This window comes from Hoplias malabaricus, chromosome 3 (assembly GCF_029633855.1).
Source record: "Hoplias malabaricus isolate fHopMal1 chromosome 3, fHopMal1.hap1, whole genome shotgun sequence".
In the NCBI taxonomy this organism is placed as follows: Eukaryota; Metazoa; Chordata; class Actinopteri; order Characiformes; family Erythrinidae; genus Hoplias; species Hoplias malabaricus.
In genome coordinates, this window is record NC_089802.1 from 59,016,798 (window position 1) to 59,034,520 (window position 17,723).

At 37.6% G+C, this 17,723-nt stretch overlaps 1 protein-coding gene across 1 annotated transcript; it reads right to left on the bottom strand.

Annotated features, from left to right (window-relative positions):
- Window positions 1-6,442: 6,442 nt before the first annotated feature.
- On the bottom strand, window positions 6,443-12,665 carry phb2b (prohibitin 2b). The gene is made up of 10 exons (XM_066664693.1): window positions 12,537-12,665; window positions 11,466-11,595; window positions 10,889-10,973; window positions 10,684-10,763; window positions 10,119-10,303; window positions 9,483-9,612; window positions 9,297-9,400; window positions 8,837-8,914; window positions 8,604-8,680; window positions 6,443-8,245 (listed from the first exon to the last, which is right to left on the bottom strand). Exons 1-10 carry the CDS (start codon window positions 12,555-12,557, stop codon window positions 8,224-8,226), a joined length of 912 nt encoding a protein of 303 aa, XP_066520790.1. The 5' UTR covers window positions 12,558-12,665; the 3' UTR covers window positions 6,443-8,223.
- Window positions 12,666-17,723: the final 5,058 nt, after the last annotated feature.

A 17,723-nucleotide genomic window follows, 5' to 3' on the forward strand; every position in this document is an offset into this window, starting at 1 on the left:
GTGTGAATGAATTCCTGGTCCCCATCATCATCATTGTAAAGACATCCAAGAATCTCTACAATAAGCAATTTCACACCCTACATTCAACTCTAAATGCCCTTTTACTGCCAGTGCATACAGACTGAATAATAGAGAAGCTGTGTAAAGAATAACAATGATTCACAACTCAGTTTTACACAGTTGATGAATTTTGCTCATTTATTTATTTTAAGTTAAATTTTATGGAACTACTTTTTTTCCTTTCTTTTGGCCATGTCTGTAATACATTCTATACATTACTAATTAGAGCTTGAGGGATGGAAAAAAAAGCAAATCCTTCTCTTCTTTTAACTCACTTTTTCCCTTCCAGAGCAAACAAAGCGCAGACTGTCTTAAGGCGCTAGATATGTTCGGACATGTCGAAAATATGGGGTGTTCTCCATATGCTACAGATGTTTCAGTAGCGCCTGCATTCTTTATTCCTCATACCTGCATTGAGATGGAGAAGATAAGGGAATGAGACATGTTTAAGTCAGAAGATATAAGAGAATGGGCGACAGCTTAAACGATGCCGGCACATTGATAGAAGTGTCCTTTCTTTTCTGAAAGGACTGCAGGTCTCTGCTGGGGAAAACGTCCTCTATTTGGTGCACTGAGTCGATGGGCATGATTTCTATTGAAAACAGATGATGTGTGTGTGAGTGCACCATAAGTGATGTGCTCTGATCTAGGACATTATTCCCCCGATCCAGTTTAATGACCACAGGGAGCAGCAGGGAGGGGGAGCAGGTTAATTCATTTACGCAAAAGATCTTGGAAGAGTATTTCTTGCTGTGTGTTGACACATTTCTCCACACTGCAAAATACAAAGCTTCTTAGACAAAGGCTATAAATCTAATACTGCTCATGATGTAAGAACATTAATATTTCTGCAACACAAACCTCCCTTAAGAAGTCTTACAGAGATGGCCCAACAGCCCTTCAGGACACATTTTAAAAGTGAGGACATACCACTGTTAGTGGGGAATGGAGAAATGGGAGGAAGGTTGGAGAATGAAGATGAGACAGAGGAGGGGGAAAAGGGAATGTGGAGAACAGAGGGCCTAAGACTAGATATGGGGGGTCTTTTATCACTGGGTTGGAGAAGGGGGAGGGGTCACACATGCGCACGCACACACACACACACACACCTTTAATGAGAGAAACCAAGCACCAACTGCACGCGTGATCTTAGCTTATCATTAAGAGCTGTGAAAACACAGAGGTTTGTCTTTATCCTATGCAAAAGTTATTCATTTTTCATTGTCAGGAAAAGAAAGATAAAAATAAACATATTTAACAAATGCACTAAACATAAAATCAATTTTTGCTTCAATGTTTTTGACTAATTAAAGATATGTGCTGAGATTATACTTCCACTACACTAATGTTTAGTTTTACGAGGTTGATCACATATTCTGATGGTCATAATCCAATAATCCTAAACACCTAGTAATGATGTTAAGGTCTGTCAATTTGGGTGTGCAATTCATTATCCCGAAAACTCCAGCAGCTTCTTTTTAGCCGCCTTCTTTTTATCTTTTCTCAAAAACAGCTTCTGTTGTCTTTACACAGTGGAAGGATGGAGAGCAACACCAGTGCTTTATTTCAAAGCTGATTTTCTCCTCCCTCTCAAAGGTAAAAACTTAATGTACTGTTTGTTTAATAGTGGAAGATTTTTTTTAAATAAAAGATTTACTTTTGTTCCTTTTAACAAACAAATAAACAAATAAATAAGAAAGATTTCAGTAACACAAGCAGAGCAAATTGTCCTAGGATACATGCCTACTACGCTTCTTTTCTAGCTGCAAGGAATAATCAGGTAAAGCAGACTAGTGTCGTGTGTAAAAGCGTCAGTAATTTACAATTCAGCAGTGCTTACTCAGTAGGAAAATTGAGGCTGGATGAGGTCTCGGCAGTGATTGTAAAGGATTGGTTAACCTATAGCGCCATCTTTAGATTAAATGCACTTCTTACTTTCCTTGGAGAGCTGTATGGAAAGCTGAGAAAGGCACAAATAATCTAGAACACTCTCTGCTACTTAGTGTGATGTACTCACGTTTACTTCCTCTCTCTCTCTCTCAAACACACACACACACAGAGCTGATGTCAAACCCATCTGTCTTTCCCTGCGATGGAAGTGGAAAAAATTAGTAATTACAAAGAAGAGGAGAGACTTATTCAACACTAACAGGCTTCCAGGAGCTGATGGCTTTTCCCAGATGATTATGAGGTGTTGAAATGTCACACGTCAGAGACACAATATTCATTCCTTCACCTATTTCAACCGCTTCAACCTAATCAAGGTCGCAGTGGGTCTGGGGCCTACCCAGAAATATCTGAATCACTGGGCACCAGGCTGAGGTACATTACTAACAGGAAAACGAATGAGGGGTCAAGCTCATAAAACATGAAACATGCCCACAGACAAAGGGGCCCACACAACGGAGCTGCTGCAGACTGTAAGAACACACAGCTACTGTACCACACAAAGGCAGTGGACAGAAAGAGAGCTGCCGGCACAGGCACAGAGAAAAGGCTCCTAACAAAAGAAGTGCACTTATGAATAAAAATTTGACACTGTAGCTGCTCTGCCTGTTGGCTCTGAGCGCCACACACAGAAATAGCTGCTGAGCCAGTGGGTGTGGTGCCATGGCAACTGGAGCTCGGGTCTGATGTCACGGCAGATCGCTATGGCAACCGGCCCAGATTGCCTGTCGCAGCATGAGGTCAGCGTTGCCAAGGAAACGCACCAGCTGAGGAATAAGCTGGCCTTTTTTTTTGTGGAGTGAGGGGGGAGAGACGGGGAGAGGCGGGACGGAGCAGAGAGAAAAAAAAGAAAAAAAATTAAACAGATACAGCCAGCACCTTCAGCTGCTTTAGCCCTGCATCAATAGGTCAGGTGCACCACGCTGTTGGACCACAGCATTTCACATGCACAGAGAAGAGAACAAAGGGGAAACAACCAGGATCGTACTTAATTCCTTAGATGCTTTACACAAATGTATCTACCATTAAATACCTCTAATTAATCACCAGCTGATATTATGCTTTCACTATCTGTCGTATTAATATGCAACATTTACAGTAATAAGGAACTTTTATGCATGAGCCTTTAGGATTTTAAAGGGTGCAGAATTAATATTTCATTATTATATTAGCAGCTAAGCCAAAAGTTCAAGTATGTAGTGAACCTGGAAAAAAATAAGTTGTCCTTTAAAAGGTTTAAAGCAGACTGTTACGTTTAAAGGACATATACACTGATCGACATTACGACCACCTTTTTGTTTACACTCACTGTCCATTCTCTCAGCTTTACTGACCATACAGGAGCACTTTGTAGTTCTACAATTACTGATTGTAGGACACCTGAAGGACCACCATATAGTTGGTATGAAATGTTTGGTGGATTATTTACAGCGCTGCAGTGATATTAATATTAGAGTGGGGTGTTAGTGTGTGTTGTTCTGGTACAAGTGGATCAGACACAGCAGTGCCTTTGGTGAATGCCCCCGTTACACTTGTTACAGGGTAATGCTTCAGAACAGTGTGACATCAGTTTTCCATATTTTCACTTTTTTTTTGCCCCTGTCCCAAATTGGTCAGTTGCAACCTGGAAATATTTTCTTTGTACTTGTGTCATTTACAGTTTCAAGAGAATTTACATGTAACAGATTACATTTTGCAAAATGTACCAACCTTCTTAGAAATGAAGTTTGTAGAATTAAATACACAGTGCTCCTGTGTGGTCAGTGAAGCTGTGAGAATGCACAGTGAGTGTAGAAACAAGGAGGCTATCATAATACATCAGACTGGTGTACACCATTTTATCAAGTTCTGAGAAATCAATAAGATGTCAGTCATATCAGTCAATAACAGTCATTAAATGTGATTTGATATACAGGGTGTCCCAAATGTTAGGAGATAGAAAAGACCCATATAAATGATGGCGATCCAATTTTAGAAACAAGCTGTGGGCCGAGAGGTAACCATGGCCTAACAGGTTTTTCTCTTCCCTTATGTCTTCTGTCTAAAATTGTCTCACCATTTTTTTTAAAAAATAGGCGTTTCCTTTCTTTTGTGTCACCTTAATTTTGAGACACCATGTACAATGGTTTATTTTAGAGAAACTTGCCCATCCATATTTCTTTACAATGATGGTGGCGATTATACATTTTACGTACTCTCCAAAGCAGGTAATAAACCTTAATGTGTTTATCTTATATTATACACACAACAAACCAATAATACTAAATAAAATGAAATAAGGTTGTCTTATTTTATAAGGATTTATTAAGAATTTGTGAAATTTTCCTTTAAGGAGTTAAAAATGACAAAGTACACATTCTTACATGCACTTTTCACAAACAGAATTTCATCATATTTTTGGCAATAAACAAGAAAATGTTATATTTTGTTTAAACGAACAGGACTGCAGGAAGCTGAGAGGTAGATGTGGGATGTCTTTGAAGTCCATGGTGAGCAAGGGCTCTCGCTTTCTCTCACACACACAACCTGCTGCCTGTATTCATGAATACACATGCGGCCCAATCCCGTCTCAATAGAGCTTTTCATTGCACGCAAACATTGTACAGGGGCCCATTAAGGATGAATGCATGCCTTAGAAACCCAAAGCAACAAACACACGCTGCCCCTTTCACTCTCGACCCAGGCGTGTGGTGGAACGGCCTGAATGCGCTTCAACCCACAAATCTGTAGGCCCACCTACAAGGCCACTAAACAGAAGGTTGTACGATACAACATAAACTGGTGTCTGGCTCCACCTAGTGTCAAAAACACCCAGGCTCATTTTACAGAGGTCATCTAGAAGTAATCAAGATAGCTTCTTCTAACCCTGTTCTTGAAGACCCTGTGTTCTGCTCATCATAGTGCTTTACTGCTCCATAACTTACCTCATCTAACTCAGCTCATAAACACTACCTTACTAAATTGGAGTAGGTGTGTTAAAGCAGAGAAAGCAAAAAATATATAAAGTGGGCTTGATCCATGTTTATTTTAAGGGCTTATAAACTTTCACTTTGACATAAACATAGCTCAAAATGTATAGCCCACTCCCCAATCATTTTTTTAAATGTTGCCTAACAATTAAATTCACACATATTTGCCTATTTAACCTAAAGCAATTTCACTTTGCCTTTTAATGCTTTACTTATGAGTCTTTCATCTTGGACTTCCTTCTAAACAAGAAACAAATAATTTAATGGATTGCAACTGCTTTGTTTTAATAACCCCAGACCTATGGAAAAAGTAAAACGTTAACTCGCAAGAAAATCTAGTGTGTCAGATTTTGCAAATGTCTGTTTCTTCATTAGTCCCTTAATGCAAAACTTTGTTGTTAGAAAATAATTTGTAAAGCCAGGGTCAAAGCTGTCACCAAAATCCTATTTCATTCCTTCAGGAAATACATGTTGTTTGTAAAAGTCATATTAAAGGTGAAGTCTCTGATTATGAGAAAATGCTGTTGTCTCTGGTTTGTTTACATTCGGTATCTACATGTCTTTTAAGGTAGAACAGTATGTTTGTCTGTGACTGAAATTTGACTTGAATTAAAACATAAACTCATATTACTTTACAGTTGTTTAGTTTTGTAGCATTTTCAGTCCGTGTTTGCTTTTGTGCAGTAAGCGCTCTCCTGAATTTAGAGTCAGTTCCATCTACAGCAAAAAATAAGTCAATGTTTTGGAGCAGGAATAATGTCCTCAATCTTGGTTCATGCTTTTCAACATTTGAAGGTATCTTTGTTGTGTAAAAACCTCCAAATGTTACACTCAGTGACAAGATCTTGTGACATCTAAATAATCTACAGGCCCAGAACACGACTTCATCTTCTTATGTGCACAAAGGACTTAATGTGATCTAATTATATCGAGACAACACAGATTAATGTAAGAGCTTTAATGGAAGCCCCTAATGATCCATTAAAAGGTGCAAGTAGTCAGCAATTTCTGTCTTCATCCACTTAGATGATGCATATTTACTTCCTGAACTGTTGTGAAGCTTGTGTTAAAGAGCACAGAGGCAGGAGTGCACAATCAAACAGAAAATGAAGGCTCCCACTTAAACACACTTATAAGCTCAAGTGTGACAGAGATGTAATGACAAACATGAATGGACCAAGTTTCCTCATTTCCATGGATGTTTGTTTGTTTGTTTGTTTAATACTAAAACTGTGAAATGCATATTGTACACAAAAGAGCCTTAGAGTGACACTGAAGCAGTTGTTCTTGTGTCTTATAAAGTGTTTGGACAAATCACAATCAACATTGTGACTTAAGAGTGGACAAGTGAGTAAGTTCAAAAGGCAAGATGAAAACTATGAACATAGTTTAGAGACTATTACAACGCTTAATAAAAACGTAATAAGTAATTTAAAAAAAAAAAACAAAAAACAAAAAAAACCCACACTGCTTTATACTGATGTTTTAAACTCATGTTGACACTAATATTTAGCATTACATGGTAGGATGCATAAACATCAAAAATAACATTGCCTCTAATGTTACATCACAATATAATGACTTGCGCTCACTTCTGAATCATCTGCATGCCTATAATCATATGATTATATCACTCAGCATCAATTGGTGGGAGAAAAACTATTAACAAATAACATGACTATGTTCACTTTACCAGGCCGAAGTGAGTCAAATCTGATTTTGTGACACTGATCAGGACCGTTTCTCAAAATAATTAAAATTGTCTTAACAGGAAGAGAGAGTGTTCAGTGTGATGCTCACTCTACCACTTATGAATCTGCTTTGTTTTAAGATGCTTTTTCAGGGCTGTGAGGACATGTCAAACCTGATCATTTTAAATCAGATCAGTCATTTTCAAATGCGCTCCAAGATACATATTCAATTTTTGGGCACGAAACATGAATGTGAACAGTCATTTCCGCATTTAATGCATCTTTTTACCTGTAGGTATGCACTTAGTACTGTTGTCATCAGCCAGCAGCAGCAGGGACATGCAGGCTGTGTCTAAAACTGCTCTGTGCTCCCTACATAGTGCACTATGCTGAAACTATGGCTTCTGTGCCAAAATAATTCACAGATTGTTAGAAAAGCACATATCAATGTGTGTACGCATGCAGTTTCAGGGACAGATTCTTTCATGTTACAGAGAGATTCAGGTCACTTACATTTATGAATATCAACCTTGAAGACAACCAAATATACTCTGTGCTGTCTTCAAGTGATACACTTTAGTCTGAATGGATTAACGAAGTTTGTAATGAGAACAATATGTTTCACTTGTCCATTGCACCTCTTCCTAGCATAGTGTGAAAACACTGAGAGACCCTCTATAACGCCCTGTTTCATTACGTATCAATGATATGATTTATGGTTTATCTTGCCTTTAAAAGAGGCTACTGAGTTTATCCTCACCTGAAAAAACTGTCAACCCCCCCCAAATTTTTTTTATATTCTTTTATATTTACATCAGCCAAACAATCCCAAAGACAGGACATGCCAACATGGGTAATGAACTTCTTTAAAAGATGTACATAAAGATTGTTACAATTTTTGAAAAGTGAACACTGTGTCAAGTGTATCTGAGTATTTAACAAGACCACTATTTATTTAAGAAACTTTCAGCTGGTTTCATATCACCTTCAACCAAATGATCAGAATATCTCTTGACAGACTTCAAAGCACAACTTATGAATGATTTGAAATAGAAAAGGCTTTATTTTGCTGTCCTTCCACAGCTAAATTAAATATACCATCAGATGAGTTAGAGTGGTACAGCAAAAACACTGGTCATTCTTCAAAGAATGGGTGATTTACAAATTTTTTTTTTTTTAAGTCAGCGCTAAAACACATGAATTTTCATATGAACAGCAACGATGGAGGGAAAACTAATTAAATTAGAATTTTCCTGTCAAATTTGAAAGTTGCATAGGATATAAATCCAGCATTTATGTACAGCATATTGTCTCTTACTGAGAAATTAACATGAGATCCAATGGTGTGTTAAACCAATAAATCATACTGAGCATGGACTATCAAATGTGTTTTAATAATAATTAGAATTACTACTAGAACGATACAGCAACCTTCCAGGGACTTTCCTTGGTTGGTAAGCCCCTCTGAAATATGATCAGAAACTGGCACCTTAAAAACATGCTCCTGGTTGCTGTGGGTAGAACTTCAAACACAGAAGAAGTGCTCTCTGGACAGGTTACTTCTTCTTGAGGGACAAACTATAATGCAAAAACAATTTAAAAATCAAATGATAAAAGTGTATCTTTATCTTTAAAATGCTCTTTTAATGTGTCCACAACATTGAGTTTAAAGCATACTGTAAAGGTTTTCTTGTAATTCTGAATTTTCATATAAAATAATGCATCTAAAATTTAAATATAAAAAATGATTTGGCCCAGTTTTGGCAACTGTTTTAAAAAGCATGCTGGGGAAATTCCATTTCTTTTCCTAGAGTGTTTTGACAACAAATAAGAATACACTTTTGTAACAGATGTAAGTTGCAGTAAATCCCAGCTTTGATACAAAAGGGAAGAAACAAAATTGTAACCCAACAGAAAATAAGGACGTAAAACTCACTTGTTGAAATAGTCATCCTGGAGGTTCATGACTAGACTGTCTGCATTCAGGTAAACTCTGTTCTGGGAGACTGCAACCTGCAACATTTAATCCATATTGTTAGTCTTTCATAACAGAACATCAAAACACATTTCTTGAAACTGCAAATATCTAGCGCTACCTTAGTCTCGCCCAAAGAAACCTTTGCTAAGCAAACCGTATATCACTGTGATGATTGAGGAATGATCACATACCGTTTTGGCGATGCTCTGTGCTGCTCGGATTCTTCTTAGTTTAAGGTATCCAGGATTTTTTGTGACAGCCTCTCCTAACTAGAGAACAGAAACATTTTCTGGGTGTCACAATTAAACATTAGGCAAATGGCTTACTTGATTCCTCAAATAATCTCTTTAGAGACTATAAAAGAATATGGACATTTATAATGTGCCAATTTATTTTAGAATATATAATTGTGCTTGACGGACTGATGTGTATGAAATATGTTGTGTGTGTGTGTGTCCAGGGGGCTGTTCCACAAAGCAGGATTCCTCAGTTAGCTAGATACCTTAAGCCCATAGTTGAGGATTGTCCAATAAGAATATCCTTTAGCTTTTTCCCTAATGGACACATTTGATTTCAGGCTTAAGTTACTGAAGCTACTAAGAAATTCCACCTTGTTTAATACACACTAGCTGTTCAGTAAATCATTCATACCATTTTGGCTGCTTGAGCCTCTCCTTCAGCTTGAATGACTTTCTGTTTCTGTTCTTGTTTGGCCTTCTCAACAAAGAACTGGGCTCTCTGAGCCTCCTGTTGGGCTGGAGGAAAACAGTCATCACATATCCTCAATAAATATACACTAATTAAATCTCTTACTTTGTAGGGCAGCCTGTTACATACCAACTTGTTTGGCCTCAACAGCTGCTGTATACTCTTTACTAAAGCTCAGCTCTGTAATGGCTACATCATCAAGGATGATGTTAAAGTCTTTAGCCCGCTCGAATAGCTCCCGACGAATTAGCAGAGAAACCTTAAGAAAAAAAAAACTCAATATATTTGATCAACATTTCATACATATTTATAAGGACCAGCCAAAAGTGCAAATGTAAAATTAGATCACAGATGACCATAACAGTTGAACCAAAAACATGAACCCAGTACATGCATTACTTGGCCCAAAGGCAGGAATTACTTGGCCCCTGTATCAGGAATCAACAAGCAAAAGAATCCACTGATGGAACATACTATGCAAAACCCTCATTGGTTGGTGTTGCTCTAACTGATCACTGCTAATGAAAACTGAAAACTCTGTTCACACTGGAAACTAAAGCTTAAAATGGCAAAATTATCATTTCAGCTTCACAAGATTAAAATAATATTACTGAATTGCTGAATGCAATCTAAAAAATATTTGTAAGAGTCATTTAATGGAATGAATCATGATTAACTGCATGAAATTCGTCACAGACCATAGTTATTTATAGATGAGGGCATCAACTTATGGTGAATGTGTTTGTGTGTGAAACCTGGTCTTACCTGTGCTCTTTGTGTGATGAGCTGGGAGGCGTTGAATTTGGCAACCACACTCTTCAACACTTCATTAACAATAGAAGGCAGAACACGTTCATCATAGTCCTTCCCCAGCTGCTGGTACATTGAAGGAAGATTGGAGGCCACAGGTCTCGACAACACACGCAGTGCAATGCTCACCATCTGAAGGTCTCACGTTCCGAATTATCATAAAAGAAATCAGGGCCCAGCACTTCAGAAAATTCATATTTTATAAATGATCAAATGCACTGTATATTTTTAATAATCAATTTCACTGTGAAGCAACTGCAAACAATGAGACATTATGCAGTGGGAATTAACATGGATTTTGTGCATTTCTTTGTCTGACAAGTTTTCATGAATACATTGTGTACCTGACCCACTCTACACTAATGAGCTATGTGCTGACAACAAGGAACACAGACATCAGATACTAGTAATATAACCAGCAGAATAACTATTAGGCTTCAGGTTCAATGAGTGGAAAATGTCAAATTTAACTATAATTTAATCATTAAAACAGTGATGTCTTCGTATGTGCAACATTTACCTTTACTTCCAGTCAAAGAGGAAATCTTTCGTGGTCTTGCTCTGATATCATATATAATGGGGTACTGAAACCATGGTATCCTTTAACAGAAGGCAAAGTTAACAGTACATACCTGACCATTGACAGAATGTAAATAAACGCATGTTTAGGAAGAGCAAAAAAACAAAGATTAAATAAGTGTTTAAGAAACTTGCAAAAGCAATACCTGAAGTGAAGGCCCTCAGCCAGCACAGTGTCCATCTGCATTCCCCCAATTCTGTTAAAGATGATTGCACGCTGACCACCCTCCACTAAAAGAACAGCATTGTTAGTAAATTGACATAAATTAGATTTATTTAAACACTTAGGTTTTTACTTAAAATGCTGATGTTTTTCACTGCCTACACGTTTTTGATGACTTTAGTCTTTAATCTGTGAAGCTTAGGACCATAAGAGTCCTCACAGATTAGAGCAGTAACATATTCACATCTCTGGATTTATTTTATTATTGAACTATGGAATTAAAGGTTTTTATTTCTCTATCATGCTATTTGAGATGCATGATTTTATCAATGTTTCTGAAGAACACAAGCAGATATTTGCATTAAAAATATCATATCAGCACTGTCCACTGTATTTATTACAAGCATTAGATTGCAGAGGAAGAGAGATGTAATTTGCTGGCTTTATGTGGACTTCATTTTTTAAATTACAAATAGACAACAACTTGTGTTTATTATATCTGACATGTCACTTCATCAAAAAAATAAACATCTAAACACCAGATCCAGTGGGATGAGTACCTGTATATGTGGCCTCTTTGACTCCATAAGCAAGGGCACCAGCACCAATTAGTAACTTCAATCCAAGCCTTGCGCCCCTAGAGCCAGAGGACATGCGGCTGGCAATTTCTCTCAGCTGCTGAAGGAACCTCTGCAAAAGAAAATCACATCTGTTAAATACCCTATGAAAAAATATATTCTTCAGTGTAAATATACAACAGCTGAAATTGGCCAGGTTTCAAACCTGAAGCTGTAAGACAACAGCAAAATCTTCTTAAAAAATAATAAATAATAAAAAATAGCACAAACACACACACACATCAAGTCTGAACTAGTGTCCAGGGAACTAGGAGTGAGGGTATCAAACTTTGTTTTGGGGACCCAAAGTAATGTTTATGGTAGGCTGTCTTCTTTAACTGCTTCACCCCATTCTGGTTCATGGTGAGTCTGGGCATAAAATCAGGAAAACAACCTGGACAGGGAAGCAGTCCATCACAGGGCAATACAATCGTGACACACACTCACCTTGACTTTTTTTCAGTTAACAGTTTGTACATGAGTCTGTGTGAGAGGTTAGTACTGACGCTGTTACTCGATTCCTTGGTGGTTTTGGCTTACTAAGACAGTCGAACCTCAACACAGGCTTTACCTGCATAGTCCTGCATTATGCCAGTGTATGAGTATTATTATCTTGTCACAGTTCTCATTCAGCTCTCGTTATTTACAACAGTGTATCTGTCACTGTGTGCGAGGATCCGTTAGTAATCAGGATTGACACACCGTAGTACAACCTGCTCAAACTCTACACACTTGTAATCATACCGAGAGACCCCCAGTCAAACAGGAGAATCACCAACGTCTCCAGGGCATGCCAAATGCAATGGATATGATTTTATTGTACACTGACAGACCAGGGTATTTACGTATGCCAAGTTAACAGGCCGAGACACAAGAGCACACAAAGTCGTAAAGGGCCTGCCGAGTTAAACAGTGGAGCTCCCTAAACTTCAACAGCAATAAAGTATATCTACAGCGGGCCTCCTCTCAGAACAATAACCTGTTAAAATAAAAAGGTTGTTCTTCTGTACTCACGCTGGGCTCTTTATTCGCCATGCTGTCTCTCTCTATCTCTCTCACACAGACAAGGTCGCCGCAAACCCACTTCCGCCCTCCTTTCCGGGGCTAATGGGACTTGTAGTCCTTCTATATTTTGCATTGTTTATCCAAACTAACAGAAGTATATTTCTTTTCTTTATTTGTATCTGATTTTAAAAGAATAAAATGTGTATTATTAACTGTTAAATATTTTGGTTTAACCTCCATTAGCAATTGATATGTTCTGTTGATTTTCTAGAGGGAAACGGCACATCTCCAGCTAGCAGGGAATGCTCCCACAACTTGGGCTAATTTTACCCAACCGTTCTAGTAAAGTTTAAAAAAACGTTTCAGGCTAATGTTCAAAGAATGTTTTATTTAAAATGACAAACGTCATCAAAACGATTGATGAAATGTATGCTGTATTCAAGCTATCAGAATGATGGGTATTTCAGAACATTTTCATATATATATATATATATATATATAAAGCTATTTCAGGATCGCGAGATATTATTAGATCATATACCAACCAATAGCAACCAAATATATCACCCCAATAGCCATCAAGTTAGGATATAGTTAGGATTTATCCAAAAAAGGTGAGCTATAAGAATCTGGGAAGGGAAACCATTTTGATTGCATCCATTTATCAATGTCCTGTTTAAGTTAATTCCTTTTTTTTTTTTTTAATTAAGTTTAAATAGAGGGCGGCACGGTGGCGCAGCAGGTAGTGTCGCAGTCACACAGCTCCAGGGGCCTGGAGGTTGTGGGTTCGATTCCCGCTCCGGGTGACTGTCTGTGAGGAGTTGGTGTGTTCTCCCCGTGTCCGCGTGGGTTTCCTCCGGGTGCTCCGGTTTCCTCCCACAGTCCAAAAAAACACACGTTGCAGGTGGATTGGCAACTCGAAAGTGTCCGTAGGTGTGAGTGAATGTGTGTGTGTCTGTGTTGCCCTGTGAAGGACTGGCGTCCCCTCCAGGGTGTATTCCCGCCTTGCGCCCAATGATTCCAGGTAGGCTCTGGACCCCCGCAACCCTAAAATTGGATAAGCGGTTACAGATAATGGATGGATGGAAGTTTAAATAGAGCTTTGGGGTCTTTTGTAACTTCAATACCAAGATATTTTATTTTAACAGAGGAAATATTAAATTGGAGGGAATTTAAAAACCTGGGGTTAAGATTAGCTGAAAGAGCCATGAATTCACTCTTTTGCCAATTGATGGTATAACCAGATATTTCAGTAAAAGGGCTAATGAGGCTGAGCAACGGAGGAATAGATTTTTCTTGATCAGATAAAAACAAAATTATATTATCTGCATATAGTGAAATCTCATGTTCAACATCCCCTAAAAGTATAGGCTTAATATTTCTTTCTCCAGTTCTAATTGCTAAAGGTTCTATGGTAATAGAAAAGAGAAGAGAAGGGGAGAGAGGGGGCACCCTTGGTGTGTCCCTCTATAAAAAGGAAAATGGGCGGACATCTCCTGATTAGTAAGAATAGGAGCAGTGGCATGTGCATATAACATACGTAGCCATGAAATAAAGGCATGTCCAAATCCAAACTCATTGAGCGTAGTAATAATACAGTCCCATTCAACTTCAAATGCCTTTTCAGCATCAAGACTGATAACAGCCTGTGAGGAATTTTCATGGAATTTATGGAATATGATATCAATAAGCCATCTAACATTAAAAAAATAAAACCTATTGGGGATAAAACCAGTCTGATCAGGGTGAATAATAGAAGGATATCAGTTCAATCTGTTCGCTAATACTGTACTAAAAATATTCATATCAGTACCCAACAATGTGATTGGCCTGTATGAATAAAGTTCTGCTTTGTCCCTTCCAGGCTTTAACAAGAGTGAAATATGTACTTCATATAGAGTTTGGGGTAGTGTTCCAATTTTAGTAGTGTGGGTAAACATTCTTAGTAATAGCGGGGTAATCTGACTAGCATACTTCTTATAGAATTCAATTCCAAACCCATCTGGCCCAAATGCTTTAGCGCTAGGAAACGATTTAATTGAGTCAATGATTTCTTCAGAAGTCAGCTCAGAATCAAAAGCTTTTTGTGCCACTTCATCTAATTTCAGCAATTAAATGTTTTTTAGCCACGCTTTAATGTCTCGTTTTTTCTTTGAATGGTACAATTTTTCAAAATATTCTCTAAAACAATTATTATCTACTACTTTAAAGGTTTCCCCCAGCATAGAATCTGAGACATCAGACGCATCATTGAGTTCCAAATATTCTGATATTTTAGTGGAAACAAACTGGCAGAAAGCATCATCTGACAGTAAGCTTTGATGAAGCCGCCAAACATATTTCCTTTGTGGTATTCCAAGATCAAGTGTCAATGATATTGGAGCATGATCTGAAATCAAAATACAATATATAAATCCATAATGTCTGCTGAAAGGGATTTAAGATAGGAGAATACCTTGGCACATTTAATTGGATGGTCTAGGCCACGTACATTCCAGCACACAAAATTAACCCTGCAGCTGTTGAATTGCAATAACCTAGCTGTTTGTGCCTTTGATCCTTATAAACAATATTAAAGTAGTGAAACCTGTATAGAGTGCCCAAAGATTCACGTAACATAAAACAGATATAAAACCTACAGGTGCTGATCATAAAGTTAGAATATAATGAAAAGTTGATTTATTTCAGTAATTCCATTCAAAAAGTGAAACTTACAAGTTTATATCTGTTTTATGTTACGTGAATCTTTGGGCACTCTATACAGGTTTCACTACTTTAATTTATTATACTCATTCATACCATACTCATTTCACACAGATTGATATATTTCAGGTGTTTACTTCTTTTAATTTAATGATTATAACTGACAATTAATGAAAACCCCAAATTCAATATCTCAGAAATTTAGAATATTGTGAAAAGGTTCAATATTGAAGACACCGGGTGCCACACTCTAATAAGCTCATTAACTCAAAACACCTGCAAAGGCAAGACATGGGTTTCAGCTGTCGCATTCCTTGTGTCAAGCCACTCTTGAACAAGAGACATCGTCAGAAGTGTCTCGTCTGGGCTGAAGACAAAAAGGACTGGACTGCTGCTGAGTGGTTCAAAGTTATGTTCTCTGATGAAAGCAAATTTTGTATTTCCCTTGGAAATCAAGGTCCCAGACTCTGGAGGAAGAGAGGAGAGGCACAGAATCAATGTTGCTTGAGGTCCAGTGTAAAGTTTCCACAGTCAGTGATGGTTTGAGGTGCCATGTCATCTGCTGGTGTTTGTCCACTGTGTTTTCTGAGGTCCAAGGTCAAAGCAGCCATCTACCAGGACGTTTTAGAGCACTTCATGCTTCCTGCTGCTGACCAACTTTATGGAGATGCAGATTTCATTTTCCAACAGGACTTGGCACCTGCACACAGTGCCAAAGCTACCAGTACCTGGTTTAAGGACCATGGTATCCCTGTTCTTAATTGGCCAGCAAACTCGCATGACCTTAACTAAGAGGAAGATGCAATACACCAGACCCAACAATGCAGAAGAGCTGAAGGCCACTATCTGAGCAACCTGGGCTCTCATAACACCTGAGCAGTGCCACAGACTGATCAACTCCATGCCACGCCGCATTGCTGCAGTAATTTAGGCAAAAGGAGCCCCAACTAAGTATTGAATGCTGTACATGCTCATACTTTTCAGTTGGACAGCATTTCTAAAAATCCTTTTTTTGTATTGAAGTATTAAGTAATATTCTAATTTTCTGAGATACTGAATTTGGGGTTTTCATTAGCTGTCAGTTATAATCATTAAAATAAAAGAAATAAACACTTGAAATATATCAGTCTGTGTGTAATGAATGAGTATATAATATACAAGTTTAACTTTTTTAATGGAATTACTGAAATAAATCAACTTTTTCATGACATTGTAATTTTATGACCAGCACGTATAAGTTTACAAACAAAAATAAACTCCAATAACCCACTCTACCAAAGAGTGTGATTTTGAATTTTCCAACATAAGCTCTGGGGATACTGTATCTGAAATATTGACTATACTAAACGATGACAAACTTATCTGCAGTAAAGTTAAATTAAAGAATTAAATGCAAGTATTTAACCAACCTGCGGTGGACCAATATCAGCAGGTTAGGGAACCACTAAGATGAAATGTAGAGTCATCATAACAAAAAAATAATAAAAAACAAGAATAATTCAACCTGGGAATAGAAGACATTAAAAAAAAAAGACGTTCCTGTTTTGTCCAGGATCTCTCTATTTCTCAGAGCCAGATATTTTCCATTCTGTGTTTTTTTTGTGGCATGAAAATTATTTATTGACACACTCTCAACTTAGAAAGTGAATACAACATTGTGAAGTTTGTCTCAAATAATATTTCTGATAGAATTTAAAGTCAGTATTACACACACAACATATCTTTTTCTAAATATTGTGTCCCCTCTATTAGAAGCAACTACTTCATAGAGCCACCTTGTAGATGTAAGATCAGGTACAGTAGCTCATCTGACACAGGACATTATTGGATGGATATTTTTGGTTGGTGAGCAATGCTATTTCTGATCTACTCCTATCATCACAACACACCAGCAGCACATCAATGTCACTGCATTGCTGAGACTGATCTACCACCCAAATCATACCTGTCCTGGGGATCCTATCCATTGAAGAACAAGGTGAATATGCAGGGCAACTGTCTGCGGTTTGTAAATGCAGAACTACAAAGTGTTCCTGTATGATCAGTGGAGCTGAGAGAATGAACAGTGAGTGTAGAAAAACTGTATATCACTAACATTTATTGTTACATCATACTGTAATAAAAATTATAGTGAAATTCTCTTATTAAATAGATATTGAATCATAAACAATTACACCACCTACAAACACCTCAATCCTGAAGCAAACACCATGATCAGTGTTTATTACATTTTGTGCAGTGAAGCCTTAATCCAGTAGGCCATTTCTGCTTTTAGGGCTTTCAAAATCCCCTGCATTTTTACTTTAGTGTCCTGTGTCTACTGAAGTTAACCAACTTTATTTCAAACTGGGTTAAGAAGTTAAAATAAACACTGACAAATCTCAGAGCATAATCCTTCCCAGAACACAAAATCTGACTAGGTCATTTTTAAAATAACAGGCCCAGATGATTCATTTCAGCCAGAGGCTAAGAAGGAATCAGGAAAATTAAATA

Bases quoted from the DNA above. Each gene is read 5' to 3' on its own strand.
- phb2b (XM_066664693.1), bottom strand. From the start codon at position 12,557: ATGGCGAATAAAGAGCCCAGC. The intron at 8,915-9,296 runs GTATGAATGATT...TCTGTTCTCTAG, and splicing joins AGGCTCAAGCAGCCAAAATG to TTAGGAGAGGCTGTCACAAA. The intron at 8,681-8,836 runs GTATGTGATCAT...TAAATGTTGCAG, and splicing joins CACAGAGCATCGCCAAAACG to GTTGCAGTCTCCCAGAACAG.